The 23,842-nt window shown below is 37.7% G+C and overlaps 1 protein-coding gene across 11 annotated transcripts in view; it reads right to left on the bottom strand.

Moving 5' to 3' along the window:
* MAGI2 (membrane associated guanylate kinase, WW and PDZ domain containing 2) overlaps positions 1-23,842 on the bottom strand; it is a 705,904-nt gene that overhangs the window by 285,391 nt on the left and 396,671 nt on the right. For all 11 annotated transcript variants that reach the window (XM_066550916.1, XM_066550914.1, XM_066550924.1 and 8 more), the window contains one exon: positions 9,169-9,288. In XM_066550916.1, coding sequence (XP_066407013.1) covers positions 9,169-9,288 — 120 coding nt within the window. The remainder of the gene's footprint in view (positions 1-9,168; positions 9,289-23,842) is intronic.

Raw genomic sequence — 23,842 nt, forward strand, 5'->3', positions numbered from 1 at the left:
CTTTAGTCTTCAAAAAAGGCAAGAAGGATTTAGAGAATGTACTCAGAAAAAACATAATCTTTTGATTCATAGAAAGGTATTAATAGAAATGTATTGTGGAAGCTTCAGTATACCTTGAGATTAGAAAATATAATGGCTTCAATATTTTTTGAAAATTCTGAGACTGGGAGAAACAGAAAGAGGATTTTCTCCTTTTTTTTCAGAAGAACCTCCAAACACCTTTTGGACTGCAGTTTATGGTATTTAGCAGAGTACTATTTGATACAAAAAGGTGATATGAAGCTTAATATTGAGGAATATCATAAATATGAATGTGGAGTATCCAAGAGGAAATAAAATCTAGAGCAGCTTCACAAAAACATAACAACATATGAAATACATGTAAACTGGATATAAAAAATATTGTGTCTTTCCAGTAATGTGCTGAAAAATGGAGACCTCTGTGACTGAGTGATGTAGGAAAACATTTCTGCGGAGCACATAATAATGATTTCCAATTTGAATGTCAAATTATTTTACATCTTTTGTAATACCTACAGGTGTATGTGGCTTATCAGTGTGATAGCCTGGTAAGGCACGCTGTACAGTTTGATGTTTTTATCCTAACCCTGTTTGCATTTAAACTAAAGCTACACTATATGTACTGCAGGCAAAATTCACTTAGAAATGTAACTCAAATGCAAACATGAACTGGTTGTGACCTGTTTTATTAAAAAAAACCCCACAATCAAAACATAATGTGTCACATAGACAGCATTAATATATACTATACTGAAGCATACAATACTATAGTACAGCCTTTAATTAATCCTTCTACTAGTGCAGGAATATTTCTACTAATAACTACTTTTAAAATTTCTAAAAGATGAAAGTTGTATCTACACCTCTGGAGGTTATTTTAGGTTTTAAATCACACAGTATGAGAATTTCCCCCCCCCCCCAATATTAAATTGAAATGTTAATCTTTTCCAGCTTCATCACATTAGCCCTGGTTACTTATTTGCCCAACTTTGCATTTTCTTTATTCATCCATTGGGTTCACACATTTTATATTCTCTGAGCTTCTCAGTCATTACTCAACAAAGCCCTATCTGATGAGTTTTCGAAATTTATTCCCTACAGCTCTCCTGGTAATTTGCATTACTTTTGCCCGGACACTTCAGTTTATTAACAGTTTTCTGGTAGTAACTATACAGAATTCTAAAGATTAGGGCTGAGGTCTTGGGCTGAGCTGATACAAGGTCAACCCAGCATGGGAAAAGGCATGAAGGCAAAATTTCTCTCTTGATTTCCCTGCAATTGAGATCTTCTTGGTGCTCATCTAGGTTTGATACAAGCTAAAGTATGTTGGCAGTGGTTTCAGTGAGCCTGTTTGAGCAGACCAGGTTTCTGGAGCACTCAGACCCCTAATTTGTGCTCTGTTGTACCTGGTCATGCTCTGCATCCTGGGAACACACCCGAGCAAAGAAGACTGCTGTTTGCCTGGTGAACATACATCCTTCTGATTTTCTTGGGTGTGGTAATTTCAGAGTCCCCCGGATGAAGGGAAGGAAATGATGAATCTGACTCTATGTTCTTAGAAGGCTAATTTATTATTTTATGGTATTATATTATATTAAATAATGCTATACTAAAACTATACTAAAGAATAGAGAAAGGATACTTACAGAAGCCTTAACAAGAAACTAATGAAAACCTCTGACTCTCCAGAGTCCTGACACAGCCTGACCATGATTGGTCATGAAGTAAAAACAATTCAAATCTTGGATAAAGAATCTCCAACCATATTCCAAAGCAGCAAAACACAGGAGAAGCAAATGAGATAATATTGTTTTCCTTTTTCTCTGAGGCTTCTCAACTTCCCAGGAGAAGAAATCCTGGAGTAGGGATTTTTCCAGAAAATATGATGGTGACATTTGGGAAAATCACCAGCCAATAACTGAGCTGAGTTACTGTAGCAGCAGTCACAGAATCTCAGCAAATCCCAAATCAGATGAACTGAATGTCTGTGCAGCCCCTGTTGAACTATGCAGCCCCAGCCAGCAGAATTATGGGTTCTACCAAGCCTCAGGTGACAGTGGCTTATTCTGTGACCTTGTGCTGACACCTGTGATTGAAAGGGGCGCTGGACACTGGCTCAGGAGGAGCACCTGCCAGCACCCTGGAATAGCCAGAAAGTGCTCTGGCCTCCTAGAACCCTCTGCCTTGGCAGCCCAGCTGTCTGGCAGGCCAGGCAGGGAGCTCAGTTGAGATGCTGACTGCACCACAGCTCAGACAAGTACATCCCACTCAGCCTCCTGAACTCACACACAGCTCAAGTGTGTCCATGGCTATCTGCTGGGCAGGGGATGGAGCTGACAGATGCTCCTGGAGACAGAGATAACTCCAATGACTGCTGGTTTTCTTTCAGTTGAACCCTTTCAGAAGCTGAGGGGAAGCCAGTGATCTCTTGGATTCCTCTGGAAGCACACAGGATGAAGGAGCCATCAATTCTTTGGATGAGGATGCTGTCTGTTTAAAGGCTGAATGGCCCCACTCTCTGCATTTCATGCATAAAACCCTAGTCCTTAAGCTTCTGTTTCCTGGATGCCTGTGGGAATGGGCTTGACCTATACTGACACATGTAGTCAGTCCCCAGGTGACATTTTTTAATGCTGCATTGTGATGTACATCTGGATGTTATCTTTTCTCATTGGTTGCATTTTTGCAGTACATCAAAACTGACCATCTCTTAAACTTTTATGAAATAATAGTATTTGTCTATTGACACGATCTGCAGGCTCAGGGATCTTTAAGCTTCCCAGTTGTGTTACCAGTGCTGTGGGGGATTATGACCTGCCTTGGCCCACAGGGCAGGACCTTCTTACCATGAACCTTGTTGCTAATCACACACCAGGAATATCAATTGTCAGAATAATGAGCATTTAGGCAGCCTCAGAACAGACACAAAGTATACCATGTGCAACACTACTCCAACCTTTCAGAGTTTAAAATGGCATTGTAGAAATTATGAAAGTCACCCTTTACAATGCAAAAGTATAATTTTTAAAAGCAGCTGTTTTTTCATACATAAAGGAAATTATATGTATTCGATTTTGATTCCTTTCTTATCACTTCCCAGAGAAAATGACAAAATACTTAAATGAAATTTTTAAAAAGTAAATGTGATGTTTTATGATTTAAAATGAATTTTAAAAATATCATACATGTTGATATATTCACTGCCATTACATTTTGGAGCTTCTGACCATTTACTTTCTTTGCATTTCATATTTATTGATGAAATCCAACTCCTGCCTCTGGCCTAAGAGTAAGAGAGGAAACACAACAAAGCCCATAAAATCTTACTAGTAAAGAACAGGTGCAAGAACCCAATCAGATCAAGTCACTGACTATCTAAGATTTCTTTTCCTATTTGCTGACCTAAATGTTGAAATATCCAGTTACATGTTCTCTGAATAGGGGGGTGAAAAGCTGACATCATATTAATATGAGATCTACCTCTTCAAGAGGCACTTTCAACAAGAATATGATTTTTATTATCAAGTATCTCTTCTCATTCTTCTATGCCCTTGAAAACTCTTTCTGCTGTTAAAAGATATGGCTTTTGAAGGACTACTATTTTTATCTCTATGCACCTATCCTCATGAATGCTTTGTTTTCCATTTTAAATCAGAATATTTCATTAACTACTGTGCTTAGGTCTTAGGAGGGTAGCATTTTATTATCTTTATGTTGATTAATTTTCTTTTGTATCCATCTGCTGTGGAGTGCTCAGGATGTCCTGCACACAAGGGAACACTGCACACAGTAAGTGGGTGGAATTTTGAATACCTTACAATTTTTACAAGGAAGAATGGAATCAAAACTACTGGAATCAAACACCAGCACTTTATAAAACCATTATCACCACAATACAGTAATTAAAATCTCCATTGCCTACATGGAACAGTCCTTAACTAATTTTGTAAATTTACAGATATTAAAATGAAATGTTAATTGAAAATGCATTAGCTGAATAGAAGGGTTTTGATCATTTAGGCTAAATTTGGCTTGAGAGAAGAAATGAAAGCCTATGTAAAACTTAATATCTTCTCAAGGAGACAGCATGGGGACTGTCTCCAGGTGAATGGAATCAGAGCACCTCCCAGTGTTGCTTATGTGCCAGCTGTTGGAAGAGTCACAGGTAAGACATTGGCTGTGACCCCACATTCTCTTCCCCAAGAGAGCTCATTCTAATCCTGACCTCTTAAACCTGTGCCTAAAAAAACTGCAAGCTTTGTCCTTGAGTAATCAAGGAATGCAAAACACTAAGGTTTCACCCATGGGATGTATTCAACCTGTTTTTTTAAGATATAATGATTACAGATTTCTGGATTGTTAGGGAAATCCCAGCTAACTCTCACCCTTCTGCCAAATAATACTCCATCAGTGAAAAAAACAGAGGTGAAATTCTGTTTTCATTTAAGCCAGCTGGAAATTTACCATGGAATTCTGTGGGGCCAAAGAAAGTCCATGATCATGTAAGGGGTTAAATAGCTTCAGCGATCTTGGAATTTTCACCAGTGAATGAATTTGAGACAATTCCAAACAATCAAGCAAATAATAAAAAGTGGATTTTTGACAAAATTAATGGCACAATAACTAAAATAATTGCTTTTCATGGAATAAATTAAGGATTATTATATTAAAAGCAAATAAAATGTGTTTTACAAAACAACAATTATGGAGATTTTCTGAGGAAAACAAAAATTTGATAGAAAAAAAAGAATTCTACTTAGTGCATTATCAGTAAGTGTACTGGTCGAATTAGTTCTGTTCTTATTTTTGCCACATCTAAGGGTTATGAACAGGCTTTTTCATGTTTTCATTTGTTATAGAGATCCACATTGCTAAAATACCTCTTGCTTTAATGTATTTGAACTACATTTCTATCCTTATGGATTGCCAACAACCATGCTTCTTTTTCTTACAGTATTTATACACTGAACATCTCTTCTTATTTCTGGTACTGCCACTACATATGTCACTTTTAAGAGGCAATCCTACCCATAGCATGCATTGCACTTAAACTCTTACATTTTTAACACTTTGTAATGATGTCTTACTATAACCTTCAATCATGTGCCTTAACATATCTGGGTTTTGGAAATATTGAAGCTGTTACATTCCTGTTAATGAGTGTTTACACTCTTAAGCAAAATACAGTTCAAGTACATTTTAATTCTACTGCTACGCTGCAATGGTTAAGAATTTTGCTGATCTAATAAGGAGGTGGGAGCAACATTTGATATCAGTGACCCATGAAGTCTCCATGCAAGTTTTGACACATTGGAGAGATGACAGTGTGCTGAGCCAAACCTCCTACCAGAGAAGCTGTACACACACACACAGACACACAATTTGTCTGTTCATCACAGATTTTGCTATTCTGCATGTTATAGATTTACACATTGTGTCAATTCAAGGACCATCTTTGATCTTCATGCCAGAAATGAGGAAAGGAAAGTGGGTTATTTTGCTGGGGCAGGTCATCCTGGGTTACATGAGTCTGCATGGCAGTGGCTTTCATTTTGCACAGGAGCACCTCCTGCTCTGGTTACAGAACCAAGGTTATGTCATCTAAATAAGTGTGTTGGATAATGAATTTATCATTTTGAGCCAATTTAGAATTTCTTTAATCAGCACAGTAAATTGGAATTCTACTAAAAAGCAAACAAAGTGAAACCTTTAGGTTTTGGTTGTGTTATTATACAAAGACCTTGAAATAAATGTTTGATGTGCTTCAGGCAAGTATCTCCTGCCTGAAATAGCAAGGTGCTGTTGTATAAAAAAAATTCAATTTTAGATAAATGTGCATAATAAAATTTGTAATTTTATTACCAATTCAAAACCCAGTAACAATCTCACCGAAGTTAACGTGACTTTGATTTTTAATCTGAGTGAGAGTAGAACTGCCTCTTGTATTCTTTCTCTTGTTCTGCATGGAATAATATTACCTAGACTGACAGGGAACTTAGCCACAGGTAAGCCGCAAAGCATAGCAACTGTTTATGTAATATCATGTATGCCTAAAATAATTAATATCTATAAAGATAGCTTTCATATCAGCAGTTGCTCAAAAAGACGTAAGTAGAAAAGGTCAAAATAATAATGCATTTAGTCCTACTGAAATGAAATATTTTCATTTTTGCAAAACTGCTAAGAAAAGAGATTTGTAGAGTTTTTATCCTGAACATACTATTGCTTTTCTACAGCACTTTGGAATGTTGAAGTTATTCACAGCTGTCACAAAAGCGGTAGACAAAGAAAGGTGTATCCAAAGCCTAAAGCAGTAAGGAGGTCACAGAGTATCCTATTTTTAATTCTAAAGAATTTCTAACTTAAAAATCTATTTTTAGACTAAAAAAAAAAGTGTGCTTCAAGGAAAAAAAATACAAAGAACTATACAACTCTACCTTTCTAAGAATATATTTTGCTTTCACTTTTAGATTGTATCCTGTCCAAGTTGGAATCACAACTCTTATCTACTACAACAGAACAAAACACTTCAGATTGTTTTACTGGTTTTATCATTACTATAAGAAAATATCCCCTCCCAACAATACCAGCTTCTATAATGAACAATACAAACACTCAGTGTCAGGTAAGTCTGCACTTGACCTCCTTTTCCTCACTTACCTGGATGTTCCTGATTCTCTTTGGAATTCACACAGTAGAAAGTAAATTGACTGAAACAAACCTTCTAGGCAAAAAGTGATGAAAAACAACACAGGTATACAGTCTGAATTTTTATCTCAACTGAATGAGAAATCTCTTCTTTAAAACATTATTCTGGTAGAGATGAACTGGTTCACAGTGTTTGTGGTTAGATAAACAGCATAGACTGACTCAGCTACTCTACACAGAAACTTAGCTAAATGCAAAATGATTGTCTTAAAACAAAAAAAAATATTTTAACCAATTTATTAATACTGAGAACAATTAAAAAGAAGTGTGATTTGTTTCATAAATACAAAAACCAGTCTTGATAAGGAAAAATTTATCTCCCAGAGAATGTATGCTCAAAGAAGTTGCTTGATCTATCCAAGAACTCAAAAAATCATTTCCTCATGATGGCAATAGAGAATTTCTTTGCTCTGGTTGGTATAATTTTTACCAGTAAACTTAATCATTGAAGTCCTATTGTGCTCAGGAAAACTTATGACAGGATGATTAGTAAAATTATTCCCCAAAGAAGACGTTACAGTCAAGAATTAACCAGGAAATTGTGGAGGAGTAAATTTGTATGGTCATATCCAAAAGACTATGCATGGGAATAGGAGAAACAGCATCTGTACAATAACTATATTTTCTCATGTGTTATCTATTTTTTTCCATAAGGCATAGGGAGATAATATATTATCTGGTTTTTGTCAGAATGCACATCTGGTGATTAGAAAACCTGGGAATCAAAGACAGGATTTGGGCAGAATTGGTCTGTTGAGTTTAGTTAGCTGTAAGTTTAGTTTCTGATTTCTTGGCTTCAGTGAACTTGTCACCTGTGATAAGCAAATGACCTGGCAGATGTTGTACAGACATGACTTTGGACCTCTCTTCAGCTGGGTCCTCAGCTGGTTTGAGGAGTTTTGCAGACTTCCTTAACCAATATTTCACCTTGCTGTCCAGTCAGCTCTGGTAGCTGGTATTAAAAGACACATCTCAGTATCCCTCGAGGGACAGAAGAGCACTGTGAATTAATTTAACACAGCAGTTCAATCTCTACAAACTTGCTGCAAACTAATGAAATTACATGGTCAAGCAATGACAGACTTGTGCTCCATTTAAGCTCCTCTAATGTTACTTTCAAACACCTAAGGTAACAAAAAGACACTTCAAGAAAGGCTTGTTATTAAATTAACCTGTGATAAAAGTAAAATTGTGGTGTTGCATTAATGTTTAGGTAACTTGTACCATTGCATGTCAGACAGTGGTGAAAAAAGTACAAACCTGAAAGATGATGTACTTTCCTTTATTTGACCTTCTTTAATGGAAATCTTTGTTACAAGTCTTGTATTGATATAACTCTTAATGAAAATTTATTTACTGGACAATGGGTACTTTGTGCTGATTAGGTGGGAAAAATTGCCTTCTTTGCTGCTATTTATAACACAGCTAATGATTTTTTTGGGGTGAATAGCTTCTTATTTATCTTCAGATGCTTTTCTTGGCAGGGACAAAGTAAGGACAAAAAGGTCTTTATTGCTTTTTTTGCTAGTAGGTGAAAATATGGGACTGATTTCCGTAAAATGGCTCTACTCGCCCAGGTATTCCCATATATATGGGTCATATTTTTCCTATAAATGGTGTTCCCTCTGAATATTGCAGTAAAAACCCACTATCCATTACCTAGTTACTTTAAATACTAGTATATTTGCAAGAAACATCTGGTTTAAAATAGTGTATCATTAATCTGGTTTTATTAAAATACCCTGCAATGTAACTGCCCACCTCTTTACAACAGTTTCACTTTCAGGACAGCTGTGTTTTGCAAAAGGTTTAAAATCAGATGAATCATTGGTTCTCCTGGGAAGCAGTCATGGAGTAAGCTGCTGGCTCTTTGCCCCAGAGACAGGATTTCTAATACAGCCATCAGGACAGCCCCTATCCCTCTGCCATATTACAAGATTAATGAGTTCTTTTCATTAACTTTATAAAGCCTGTAAGACATGACATAGCAAATTCTTCTTCTGTTACTTACATAGTGAGGTTTCAGCTTCTGATATAGATGGACAATTGCAGGATCCAACATGCAAAGGAAAAGTGTCAGCCTCACACTTGATTTCTGCTGTAGAATGTGTTTGCCCTATGTTAAAAAAGCAGCTGTATGCTGAAATTCTGTGGAAATGCCCTTGAGTATTTGGGGTAAAGGACTAGTGTTTCTGTTCTGTAAATGCAATGTAGTACCATGTTTCTCTTAATCACTATAATATACTAAAATTACAATGAAGTCATCTGCATTTAGATTTTATATATGAAAATATTTTCATGATGGCCATATGGCTCTTCACAAATTTCTGATAGCAGTAGCAATGACATATTTCTAACAGGATAGAGCAGAGCAATTCCATCAAATGAGAAAACTACAATGGAAACATGATACAAATTTAGCAGTAAAAGCCTGCTTACCTTCATATGTTCCACTTTCTAGGAGAGCACCACTTTTCTCCAATTCCATAAAATCTTCAACAGTGATGAAAATATAGTCCACACCAGGGACTTCCCCCTCCTTATGTGGCCTTGTGGTGCCTATTAGGAAGATGAAAGACACACTGTCAAGAACATGGCCTAAATGCAGAATGATCTTTTGAAAGCTTTGGAAAAGTCACAAAGTAAACCACTGACACAACATTTTGCATAGCACATCTTCCTTGTGAGGATGCTTTCAAAGCAATCTAGCTCTATTTGCTGAAGCTGACAGAGGTATTTGAGATGTATGTTTAAGATCGTGCCAGATATTATTTGGGTCTATATTTATTGCCACTAATGAAAAACTATCATACTGTTGTTTTTACATTTCTAGAAAGACCCTTAGTGACATCAGGAACTCAGAAGTAACACAAAACAAAGTCTTTTTTACAATTAATCTGCTTTGTGATATTTTAAACATTTATTTAGAACACAGAATAATAGTTCTGTAAGTACCCTTCTGTAAGGGTTATATTCACATTGCTTGTTTCAGTGCCATAAGTGGACTTGACAAATGGTTAGGCTTTAGGGCCTGTGGGATTAAAATCACCTGCTAACCATGCTGTCAAGCTGCACAGGTGTTTATATTTAGTTATTGCCTCTATTGTCATCCCTGGATGACAGAACTCTCTAAAAGCTGACAGATAACATTACACACAGCCTGACAAGTGACTTGGCTTAGCTAGCAGAAGTTGGGATGTTAGCAGGGAAGAGTCTGAAACTGACCTGATTTCCTAATGGTCCTGTTTATTGTGGTCAGGCTATCTATCCCTCATTTGACTGAAACCACTAATTAAGTCTCAAAATTCCATTTGGAAATGGAAGTATATTTGGTTCTCCTCAGTCTCAGAGTGTTTGAAACATCTTAATCAATTCTTTATCAATACTGTACTGATTACATCACACTTGTAGGGTTTGGTTTCAATACTGTTGACACTGGGAAGTGGCTAGAAACATGTCCAACCTCCTTTCTGTTACTTGAAGACACAGAGACATAAAAGTGTTAGGTTAACTCCATTGCCTGTCATAGGGACCTTTTTCTCCTCAGACACAGCCTGAAGTCCATGGCCAAGACTGAATGAGACTGCCAAGACAGTATTTCAGTACTTAACATGGGGAATATATTTTGATAAATCTATAAGACCCTTCCCTCATTTTTTCCAATTCCTTTCTCATCTCAACATATACAACTAAAACTGGCTGTTAATATCTGGGAATTCTCATACTACTTTCTAGAATACTCTGTCTATCTGGAGTAAAATTCTGGGCTCCTCAGTGAAAGAGAGATGTGGTGCTCTTGAAGTGGATAGAATGGAGGGTGACAAGGATGACTGGGGGACTTGAGAATCCCTCTGATGAGTAAAGGCTGAGGGAGTTGGGCCTGTTCAGCCTTGAGAGAAGACAGCTGAGAGGGGACCTCATTAATGTGCATAATTATCTAAAGAGGGGAGGTCAAGAGGACAAAGCCAGGCTCTGCTCAGTGGTGCCAGCCACTAGGACATGAGGCAGTGTCTGATGCACAGGAAGCTCCATCTGAACATTTGGAAGAACTTCACTCTGCAGTGACCAAGCACTGGCACGGGCTGCCCAGAGAGGGTGGGAGTCTCCCTCCTGGGAGATATTTCAGAACCATTTGGATGCAACCCCGAGCCATGTGCTCTGGGATGACACTGCTCGAGCAGGGAGGTTGGAACAGATGTCCCACTGTGGTCCCCTCCAAGCTGACCCACTCTGCGATTTTGTGGTTACTTTTGTGTTTTGGAGATGGTATTGTTAAAGCCCTCAGACACTTGGATTGTCCATAAGCACGCTGAGTTTATTTCCCATGGATTATCTGATGTCTGGGGATGCAGCAGCACCCCTAAAGATCTCCAGCCCTTTGTGAGAACTGTATCAGAGCACTCTGGTGTGCCCCTGAGCTCCAGAGAGCTCTGCCAACTGCACAGACATCAGATGTTTGTTCTGTGTTCTCTCTCCTGGGAAACTTTTCACTATCAAAGAATATTGACAGAAACTGATCTTCCTCACAAAACACTCTGGCAAATCAAGGCTATTCCAGACACAGCACAGGGAGGAAGCTCACATATTAGATGAGTATTTCTAGCTTACTGTTTCTTCAACATATTTTTAATGTAGACAAGCTTGGATTACTAGTTTATCAATCAGAAAAAATACAAGTTATATAAAATGTTAGCCCTGCTTTGAATAAAAATTTGGACCAGATGATATGAAGAGCTCCCTCACAACTGATTTTTTAAATGATTTTATGCTATTTAGTGTTAATACACCTGGTTTGTTTGAAACATCTGGATATTCAGCAGTCTTCATCATGGATGATGGCAAAGTCTCACAGGAGGTCCAACAACAGACTTGGTTATTCCCGTGCTTCTCTATTTTGCTCACAGTCTTTGTTCAATTAATGTAGAAAACTGTAATGGACTAAATTTCAGATTCTGAATCCCTCTCTTAAGTTGGAATCTAAAGACCTAATCTTTCTGCCCTTATATTACTGAGTCATGTTTTTTTCAGATATGGTACAGATACGATAATACCTTTTGCATGTCTTGCATTAATGAACTATTAATTAAATATTCTGTCTAATCTGCTTAGACAACAGCAGCAGATAACACTGTGCCTCGGTTTAGGGTTTTCTGATAACAAATTCTGCACGTCTTCTCTCCCCCTTTACTGTCAGAACTAGTCTTAAAGGTGCAGAACTTAATATCTAGCATAAACAGAACAGATGATTGGGGGTGCAAGCATCATAAAGTCACCCCAGGGCACACTGTCACTTAGATGGTTCCATCCTATGATACTACTCAGGGAGCCAGCTCCAAGAACCCTGCACCGCACTGTGTACTGAGGGCTGCAGACCTATAAAAGATCAAGTAGTCTGCAAAAAAATGGAGAAAGGAGCAAACCATGATCAACAGCTGCTTGAATTCAGGGTGACTCTACCCCAGCTACAGCAGCTCCAACCCCTGAAGAACTTTATTGCTCTTGATAAAATCTTGCTGAGTCCCATTTCCCTCCTGCATCTGTTTTCATTCCCTCAGGCTGGAGGACCTGTGATGCTGGAAATGGTTAAAGCAACTCCCTGGCTAATGGAATAATCCATGGTTATTGCCTCTTTTACTCCTTCACCCTGGAGGAACTGAGTTGCTGCTAATAGTACTTCTGCCATCCCTTATAGTTTTCTGTAAGCACCACAGACATTGTAATTTTAATAATGCATATTTACAGAGGTGGACACAGTTACTGGAGCATCTTAAACACCCATCAAGGTCTGAACATGAGATCTATATATAGGACTCTTACAGACCACAAGCAATTGCCTTTAACCTAGAGCTATACTTCTTAATAAAATTTGTCTTTAACTGCCTCCATATAGACAGATAAGCAGGCCTAAAACTTATGGTGATTCAAGACCTAAAACAAAGGACTAATTTCAAACCTCAGATTTCTACAGAAACATCTTTTGTTATGCAGCATCAAGGCTTAATAGGACACAGTCGCTGCCACTTATAATATTTAGCCCTTCATTAATGCAAAATGGATAAAAGAACTCAGTTACAATTTTGTTACCAAGGTAACCTATGAAAAAATTATCTCTGAATTCCATAATGAAAGAATATTATACTTTTAGATATTTCAGGACCAAAACCAACAAGGGGTATTTGCACTATGCATATTTCTGACAAATACAATTTATAGGTGTAGTTGAAGACACAAAATGAGAAGCTCTCAAGTAACCATGACCAGTCTAGTCATGCAAGTGCTGTCACACAACCTCTAGGTACCTTAGAAATTGCAGGATCTCGGTCTACAAAATCTGGACTTGTATTGACCTTCCTTGATTTTATGACCACTTTCATCATTCACCAAACAATCTCCTCTCAAAACATATATTAAGGTCATATTTTGTTTGGATTTTTAATTTTAAGATGGATAGTTGGTACAGTTTAGAGATGTTTAAGGTATGTGCTACATCTTTTTATTATTATTATGTTTTAAAAAGACCCTTTGCCTTTGCAGCTGGTTTCTTCTCTTCTACAGGGGAATTATGGTGATTTGCCATTCTTGAGTCCAGGCTTTCCATGCTCATGTGTGTTGCAGGATGGTGCTAAATCCCAGGAGAGGAATTAAGTGCTGTTTACATAAGTAGCACCTGAAAGAATATTTTTCTTTTAAATGAGTTTAAGGTACCTGAGGGCAGATGCTTAGACATGTAAGAAACCTCTACTTCTATTAAAAAAAGAAGTGTGTTAATTTAATAGCAATAAACTATTTTTGAAATAATGCTTTTATGAGCTTGGGGAACAATAAATAAATTAAACTTTAATGTTGACTTCTAGTGCAGATTGGAAAAATGATCAGCTCATGTGGTGTTCAGTCCAGATTGCCTTTATTAGTAAAAAAGGATAGAATTATTGATTCTAGAAGACTTCCAGGGTTGGAAAGCTCTGCACCAGTTTGTAGAGGCAGGAGAAGAACTAGGAAGTTATGTCTATTTTTAATCTCAGCATTCAATTACATAATTATAACATTTTAGTGCTTATTTGGGAGCAAAGTGCACAGCCTGACTTTGAACATATTTCTACTACTTAGAGGCACTGAGTCTTCACAGTCAGTCTCTCTCTCTGTCCAGCTCTGCCACTTTCAAAAGCAGGAAAGCTGCTCCCTCAATTTTTTTCTTTCTTTTTTTTTTTTTTTGCTTACTCCATGTAGTTATGGAAAAGAAAAAGAGGCAAATTTATTTATTTGCCAGCATAGGAATATGAATATTAGTTAAAACTCCCAGAACTGTGACAGGAAAGACCCACTCAGTACTTCAGACATATTTTAAAGAACACTTCATCCTTGCAGTAAATAATCTGTATTTTACTGTCTTTAGCAGCATCTCAAGGTTAATATTGTACTAGTCATGTCCTTGTAGAGCAGATATGATGGTCAGGAAAGTGGAAGAAAGGCCTTCCCTGCATGGTCCATACCATCTCACAGACTGGCCTCACAGGTTTCAATGCTCCAAGCTTACAGGAATGAGATAAATATTTAAATTTTTACTTTTATTTTTGGTAAGTTAAGGGCAAACCTGGCACACCACTATCCACTTCACACATATTTAGTTGATTAATATTTGGAATCACAGATTGGTTCCTACTGCATGAGGTAATTTTAAAAGCAAAGGTGTGGTTTTGCCACAAGCATTTACAGTGTAAATGAAGAGCAGGGGAATAACCTAGTCCTTTTTGCACAATGACCTACTTCTAGAGTAATTTTCCAAATGTATGGGAGTGAAAAATGTCTAGTTTTGCTTATCTGTTCCAAATGTAACAAAATGCAAAGAGGAAAATGCCTTTAATATATGAAGCCCTTTGATTAGACGTTCTACTGAGAATTTGTTCTGTAACTCAGCTCTGTACAACAGCTTGTTGTGGAGCATGGTCTGCCAGGCTGTCATACATTACAGTAGCTGGAGGGATCCCTCCTGCAGAAACAGACTGCTAATCTTTAATAAACTTCAGCTGAGCCCTTGGTATGACCTCGTATACACTTTGCCTTAGAAAAATTCAACAATACTTAATTAGGTCTTTTGCTTGTTTGCCAAATTACTCTGGAACACTATTACTGGGAGGAACTGGAATGTATGGGAAATTACACCTATCTTGTCAAATTACTAACTGCATTAAGCAGAGAAGCACCACATTTGTCTTGATATACTGAATTTCCAGCTGAAGAGAATAATAAACATAATTTTCAAGTAAAGTGATTTTAGGCATATTACAAAGCCAGAAGCTTCAAGTGTTTATGACAATTCTCATAACAACAACATAAACCACAATGGCATAAGTCCCTTCTTGCCAATGGTTATGAAGAATAAAACTGTTTCCCCTTTCCATGTGTGCAATACCAGCATTTTCTCTGATTTATTCCTATTAAAAAAAAGGTGCAGAAGCAAAGGAATGAATTCCAGATTCCTGAAAATGTTTTTCAGAAGTAATAGTTTCAAACTGCATTAATATTTGCCAAATGTGTTCCTGAAGAAGATCTGGGTGTTAATAAATTCAAATTTAGCAAAGGTGCTGAATGTTCTACAGTGAGGCAAGAACACAGCTGAGAGAGGATCTCATCAATGCATAAAAATATCTTAAGGGCAGGCCTTAAGAGGGTGGGGTCAGATTCTTCTCAGTGCTGTTCAGTGACAGGACAAGAGTCAGTGGGCACAGACTGAAACTCAGGACGTTCCACCTGAATATGAAGAAAAACTTCTTTCCTGTGAGGGGGACAGAGCAGTGGAACAGGCTGCCCACAGAGGCCGATATTTAAAAGATATTCAAAACCTGCCTGGACACAAGGATGTGCAGCCTGGTGCAGGTGAATCTGCTTTAGCAGGAGGTTGGACAAGGTGATCTCCAGAGGTGCCTCCCAACCCCAATCATTCTGTGAAAGGAGGCATTTAGCAGCTGCTGAGCTCTGAGACTGCAGCATTATTTGCAAAGTTACCTGTACACAGAGTGAAAAAATCAGATGCTATTTAGAAGAAGAGGTGTTGTTTTTAATATAGCCTGGATTTTCTGATCAAGTTTTAGAAGAAAGTGAAAAGCACTTAGCCATACTTCATCACAGAACTAAAAGCTTCATGCCTAGGTGCTTAATTCATGTGAACTAGAAAGAAAGTTTTGTAATCCCTGTGCATAATTAGCATTCACTGAGAGTAGCAGAAATAACAGGTGAACTACATGGCTCAATCTACTGTCTACTGAAATTAGGTAGAGAATTTGATACCCATCAAAAGAAACCTTTAAAAAGAAAATAAAAACCTCACCCATGGTTTTCATGGTTTGTACTACAATTTGGGATTCACGACATACTTGGGTATGTTTTGATTTTTGCTGAAGAAACAAAACATAAGACTGAAAAGCAGTCTCAAGGGACTGCACACTGGGTTGTAGTGCACACAATTACCGCACCACATAGTTCTTAGAACAAATATTTTATGGTGCACAACAGAAACAAAAAATTCCTGAATTTGAGATTCATAATGCACATAGGAGCAGATAAGCACGTCTTTATGGAAAATGCCTTCTTTGAATGTTTCTTTAGATCTTCATTATTCCCAAACTTGAGACATATGCATTAGGTCGGCTAGATAAGCTCCTGCCTGGTGGTGAGCATGATTATTAGATTCCAGATGCATACATACTTTCAAATACCTTTTAGAAAATTATTTTTAGATTCAATATGCAGACAGGATCCTCTGATTAAACACAGCCTGGGTTTTCTATTTGTTCTCTTGGTTTTGTGCAACGTGACAGACAGTGAACAGCCCTAAGATAATTTATGCACTGTAAAATAAAGTCATATTGGAGCTGAATAGAAAAGTAAAACTGAGAGATGCAAATGACAGTAGTTCTAGCTAAAGACTGTGGGTAGGAACTTTATTTATTTATTTGGTTAATTATGAGAGGACCACTGGAACCAGCAAGAAGCACCCAGAGAAGAAATGCAGCACAACAGCTGTGCACTGAAACAGGTATTGGAGACTTTTCTTTAAACTGCGGCATACCCAGATTTACCCTTACACAGCGCAAGGATTTGAATTTTGCACTCTGTGCCCTTGTCCTGGGTAAGGCACTGCTACACTGTGTGTTCCCTCTTCGAGGCTATGTGACATTGGTGGCTGGGTGGCATCAGCTGGGTCACTTTCCTGAACTTGGTGAATTCCCATGAAGCCTGCTGGGTACTTTCTTTTGAGAAGAACTCTGACCCAGTATTAAGCCAGATATCCAAGTTTCATTGCCAATACAGCATTTGAGCAAATAAAATAACTCCTTTTTGATTACTCTTGCCAATAGAAGTCTTCAAAATGTTAACAATAAACTGCAAAGAGAATAGCTGCAAAGCCAATAACAGAGAAGTGTAAATACTTTGTGTAAAGTTAAGCATGGATGATGGCAGGAAATACTTGTAAATAAAATCAAAAAAGCTGTTGCTAATGCAAGTATCTTAAATACCTAAATGATATTCTTCATAATTCCTGGAAAAGGCCAAATTGTGAAATGGCTGTTCTGGCACTTGGAAGCGTAAACCTTACAGGGTTAGCTAAGTCCCTAAAGGAATCTGATTTTCAAGGCTCAAAAAGTGGAAAAGATGAAAAGAAGGAAAATCAGGTAGGAATAATTTTGGATTCCATGTTATTGCCTCAAGAGGTTTTTGTGTTTTGTTTGACTGGTTGGTAGGTTGCCTTTTTTTTTAAGGCAAAAATTAGTACCAGCCAGGAAACTCCAGAAGACACTAGGATTTCATTAATAAAACATGTTAATGTCTTAGCAAATACCCCAGCAATATATCCCAATAGCTTTCATACTTATTAGAAAATGAAAACTCCATATCATCTTTCCAAACAGATATGAAAGCAAGCAGCAAACTGCCATAAAGAAACATTTAAGAACAAAACTTTGAAAATCTGATGATTAATGACTGTAGTGTATGAAGTCTGGGGTTTTATTTTGGTTAACTAGGAACTTGTTGAGCTAATAAATAGAATCCAAGATATTTCCTTACATGCTTTAGACAGTTCTTCTTTCGTGGATTTTCACTCTTTCAGGTAAAGATCTAAACTAAGAGATCATTACAAACTTTTTCCTCTTTTGTCCATTTAGAATTTGATTCCTATGGCACATAGTTGTTTGCACCCCCATAAATCTTTATTACGACTATAAAGAACAGGTTTTACATAAAATGAATATATGTGCACAAGAAAATTATCTGACTAATGAAGACATACATAAGAGCATCATGTTGAGAGACTCGTGTATGCATGAACATTTATGTTTCTACACAGATTTATAAAAATCATCAGCTAGTAAAATCCAGACAAACTTTTGATGTTACTAATAAAATAAAAAGCTCACCAAATTACATGCAAAATGCTTTCTACTACTAGAAAAGCTTAATTAGAAAATAATTTCTTACTGTCTTTGGATGAACAAAGTCTTTTCTGGGAAATGTCTGATTTTTGCAGCTCTTCAAGAAGATAGACAACATAGTTAGAGAACTAATTGCATAGTAGCCACTTGACATGGGTATCTCTGCTAAACAGTGAGACATTACAGATAAATTTTTGTCCAGTATTTGTTGCCATCTTATTTCAAAAGTGCTATACCTTCTCAGTGATTTCTTATAGGCAGCTCCTCACAGCACTGACTCCTTCCTCACAGCACAAAGCAATCAACAAACTCCAGCCCTCTCCCCAACCAGCTAACCCCACTCTTTTGTAGCACTCGTCTTATTGGACACAGCTGTGGCCTATTAAGAGCAGGCCTGTTCCTAATCTTTGGTGATTTCTGCAGCTGCAGCTCCTCAGGGGTGAGACTACTTTCTGCACTATTTTCTTACATTCTGTCCCCCCACAAGTATTAGCAAATTTGTTATTCCTGCTGATGGCTCGATGGGTTGGATCATCAATGGAAATATTATTAAGTGAGATTTGGGATGAGTTGTTTAACTGTGATGCCAAAACATCTATTTGTACTGTGCATAATTCAAATATACCTCCAGAAATCCTGGAAGAACACCACTTCTAGTTTAAAGGACAACATTTCTGCTATCAACAAAAGAACTTGCTTTTTTTCCATTTGATTTTATTAACATTATAAATAAACTGTTATGGATGTCTTCTGTTATGCAGCTTGTACTTTTTACCACACAGAGCTGAAGAACTCTCTTAAGTTGTAAACACACCATAGTGTACCTTGAAAGATTCTGCAATCCCCGCAATAATAGCTTTTCAATTCAAAAACCACTAATATTATTATTTGCTTTTTATATTTTATTCAAACACAGGAAGCCAGCCACTCTTTATGTCTATTTAATAGAACATTTACAAAGGGTTGGTGAAGTTGTTAGCCATTGCTACTAAATCTCAGGAAATATTTAAAAATGAATTTTCTAAATCTACAGTCTTACTTTGAAAGGCATTAAAAGAGGGTCTGTGAAATAGGCTACCATAGAAATCATCCACACATGTATTCTTAACCAAAATTCAGTACTTCAGCTGTTTAAATTTGTTTCAATAATACTGAACAATTAATAATGAATAAATAATATGAAGCAATAAAAGTATTTTAAGAGTATCAGGGCAGATGACTAACAGAAAAATGAGGGGCATTTTTTATGCTTAAAATAGGCAACTAATTAGTATGTGTGAATTAAAAAAAAATCTGTATTTAAAATGTGGCAGCCTTCAGATATGTCTATTCAATCTCCACAGTCTTCAGATTTATGTTCTGATGCACCTCTGAACAGTATCTGTCCACAAGGCATGCCAGCAAGAACCAATCCAGAGCATTTCTTCTGAATCAAAAAGTACTTTCAAAAACTACAATAGATGATGTCTGAATGGTAGAGGAGACTCACATGTTACTTGGGCTTCATGTCTTCCTGTTTGTAGCTGCTTCCAATGGTTGCATTCCTTGGCTTTCAGCCCTAAATTTGATATACACAGCCAAAACTCTGTGCCAGTCACCAGACACCAGACTAGACCTTGATTTGGTGACTAAAAGATACTCAGATGTAGCAGCAGATACTGTGGCAGTCATTTTTACTGAACAAGTTCAAAGAAGAGAATGAGTGGCTGTGCAGTACTGTGTGCCACACTTCCAGCAGATTTCCAGCTGAAATCCCTGGTGGCCAACTGCTATCCAGATAGCAGAGCAAATGCTCTGCTGAGTCACAGGGAATGCTGGTCCCTCAGTAGGGATCCCATCAGTGCTAGACAGAATTTTGTACTGTGGGATGCCACCACATGCTGTGGAGGGCTTTGAGCAGAAGGAGAAGTCACGCCGTGGGACTGCTTCCCATGGCAGCACTGCTCTGTCCCTGTGGAAGCACATTTCCCATCTGAAGGTTACAGACTGTTGAAGGCTGCACCTCTCAGGCACACTGGCAGAACAAGCACATATTTTCTTGTCTGCTTTTAGAGTAAGAAAAAAAAATCTTGTTCCCTCTTTGCTCCTCTTGCTTTCTCAGTACAAAGAGCAAAAGTAGGACATAAACAATGATGTATGTTGTGAATCCCTGAGAGAATGAATGATTAGGGTTAATATCTTAAACACTGTTAAAATCATCAAAGGATGGACCTCTGTCCACTGTAGCAAACTGCTCATCTGTGACCACCGAAGCCAAATCCCTCCCAGAACATGTCTCCTGACTAGAAATGGGCTGTGAGTTAAGCCACCTGATGGGAACTTGAGACAAGATAAATCTGGTCCTATTGTCTAGTTATCTTAAGTCTAAGGAGAATTAAACAAGCTTAGAGGGAGAAGAACGTACCCACAAAGGCAGCCTTTCTCAGTAGCTGTGTTGAAAAGCAGCTCTGGTTGGGTTCATCAGGTGGGGGGCAAAGCCCACAGACTCATTTGCTGAGGCCAGGCCTGCACCCCGAGGGGGAGCTCAAACCCTGCAGTCCTGCATGGTTTTCTTTCTCATGGTCATTGTCCTCTGCCCAGGGGTAACACTGCCCCCTCTCCCCCGTGGAAGGTCAGATGGGGCATTACTGGCTCCGTGTGCTGAGAGGCAGCTGTCGTGTCTTAGAAGGTGCCACAAACCATCAAAAACCCTGAAGTGTCCCCAGACCTACTGCTGAGGCCTTCCACCAGGTGTCTGCACGTGATCTAAAAATGATCAGGGTGTGTTGCAAGAGGCACTGTAAAACTCCCCCTCCACATGGGGAAGGTGCCTGGTTGTCCCCACCCAGCCTGAGCCTGTTTTAACCCTTGGGACTTTGCGTTTCATGGGTTTCTTCCCCTATCCCCTACGGATCAAGACCATCACTTTGACCAATGGTAAACTACATTGCAACAAACAAGTCTCATCATGAACTCTGTGGGTAGTTATCTTTCTCTTTGTCTCTTTTCCCTTATACATTTTCATAGGTGATATTTTTATGCTTTCATATTGCTTTATTACTATAGACAATAATAGCCAAAATGACTACCTACGTGCTTTCCATCGTAACCAAACACAACCAAATTGTTCTAAAATAAACTAAATTTTATATAGGCTTTATTTTATATAGGGTTTATTTTATATTTTATATATCTAATATATATATATATATGTTTGCAAACATAGATCATTCAGTGTCATTTCACTCTAATGCACCCCAAGGGATCTGTTAAGAAGAACATGTTTTACCAATGCCATCTGGGTAACAACACCTTAGAAAAACATTTCTGTTTCTCTTTTTCTTCCACTGTTCCTCATAGAGAATAATGTTTTCATTGAACTAAGACCTTATGCAGTAAATTTCAAGGAAACAGTGTTTTATTTTTCTGTTCTACCAAGTCCAGTTTAAAATAGTAGCAGAGAAAATCTATTCTTTCACATCAATGAATGTATCATGGAGCGTTTCTACCATAGTATTCAGAAAATAAAATTATTATTTTGAAACCATCTTAATTTTTATATGAAATTACTTTTCCTAAAAATATTACTTCCCATTAAACATAAGTATTTGAAACTTTAGGGAAAAAGTTTTTCCCTAAAAACTGTTTTTAGGGAAAAAACTATTTTCAGTTTAACTCACATTAATAAAAAAAAAATAAAATGTCACATTCCTTGATAACAAGTTGAATAAATTATTTATACAGAAGTCATTATTTTATAGCATATTCACAAACTCAAAAGTTCATGATGTAAACTAAAATATTACTACTGCCTTCAATTTTTAAAAATAAATTTAAAACCTTGTTCATTTTTCTTTTGAAGGTAGACAAAAAAAAAAGCTAGATTTAACTTCAAAGGAGTCAAACACAGTGAAATTGAGGAAATAAATTCCACATAATTCTGAATGTGGGAAGCCATTGCTATTCTTATCTCCAACAGGAATTATTTCTGAGGTGTAACTCTAGCCCTGGTGAAGGTCGTTTCATGAGGACTTTGTGATTCAGCTAATGGATAAAATCCTTATTCCAGAAAAAACATAAATTTTATGTCTGATTAGGCTTGGAACAATCTGAAGGATTTCAGTCCCAGGTGTGACCTTGATGCTTTTCTTGTATTTGACAAAGCTTAAAGAAAAGTTACTGGTGAGTAGCAAGTGTTACTCTGGTTGGATAACAAAAATTGATGCTTTTCATATACTGTGAGGCTTCCTTTTTTGATATGATGAGTTCTAATAATCAACCTTGCAACATTCAATTCTGTAGTCACTAGAGAGCAGTTATTTTAGCTCCAAACAGTTAGCAAAAGCTAGCATCTGTTCCTACTGATGATAACTGAGCAAATTAAAAGTACCTGCCTCAAACTGAGGCAGATCTAATGATCTTCTTATTTTTATATATGCAATTAATTATTATCTAGGAATTTATGTTCTATTAATTAGTATTAGGAAACAAAATTTCCTGAAAAGTGTGGGTCAATTTTTCTAGCTCCTCAGCTATGAGAGAACATGAACGTTGTGTATTTTTAGTTTTAAGCATCTTAGGATTTCTGCCTCTTCAAAGTTCAAGAGCTCTCTATACCTGTGTAGAGTATCACTATTGCTTTTTCACATCTCTCCTATCCAAATCCTGACCCGTTATGGGTTGGGTTTTGTTTATTTAGATGGGTTTTTTTTGGTCCCTTCATCCCAGTATGTAAAAATGCCCCTGCATTCAATAGCTGTAAAATCTAAGGTTAATTTATAACTTGTCAATTTACTTCAAGCAGTGTACCTGGCAAACATACATTGCCTGCTCTTTAGCTTGTTCTGTGCTTGTCAAGTCCACAAATATGTGCTTGTCATGAAGTAGGGCTCAAGTTCAGATACTTCAGTTCTAGGAATCATCGTGGCAGCCAAGCTTCTCCTTATATGACCAGTGGTCAATCTCTCCAGATGAACAGGGTTTTATTTAAAATAATGTGTGGGGGAGATTTTTCTCCTTTGGGACACCTTTCAGCATTGTGACCCTTTCTAGGAAAAGGTGGTGTCCCCACACTTACAGTGCAGGGCTGCCCTCCTACCATGGGTGTTGTGGTGGGGAACACCAAGACACCAAGATAAGGAGCTTATTTGGGCTTGTTTTGGCTCATTTTGGCTCAGGCTCCTTCCTTGTGTTTTTGCAGCACATGGCATTTGTCACTCAGCTGTTCAAACACGAGTACTGCTGTGCTCACTTGGTACTAGTCAGGATATACTGCTGCACTCAGACTTGCCAAACCTCAGCTAATTCTGCTGCTGCAATTATTTCTCCAGGGGAGAGCAACAGTGAGCTCAGGAAGGACAAGGCATTGCTGCAGTTTTTATGGGAACAGAAACACATAAACACATCAACACTACCAACATCAACTCTTGTGGCACCATGCTCAGCAGAGGGAAGGAGTCATTTGCACCATGGGAAGTGACTTTTCTCCTCATTTACCAACCAGCCTCAGGTTTGCCACTCAGTAGGACTTCTTCCATGCAGCTGTTGAACCAGCTCACAGGGAGTAACATTCAAATAATGAACTTTCTCTGATGGGTTACCAGATTGAACTTCAAACCTAACTCCCACTTTGTAGGACTAGTTTACCTCAAACAGGCATGGAACTCAAGAAATTATGCAGACAAAACTGTCAGCCCACAGGAAAC

Source organism: Molothrus aeneus, chromosome 5 (assembly GCF_037042795.1).
Source record: "Molothrus aeneus isolate 106 chromosome 5, BPBGC_Maene_1.0, whole genome shotgun sequence".
Lineage (NCBI taxonomy): Eukaryota > Metazoa > Chordata > Aves > Passeriformes > Icteridae > Molothrus > Molothrus aeneus.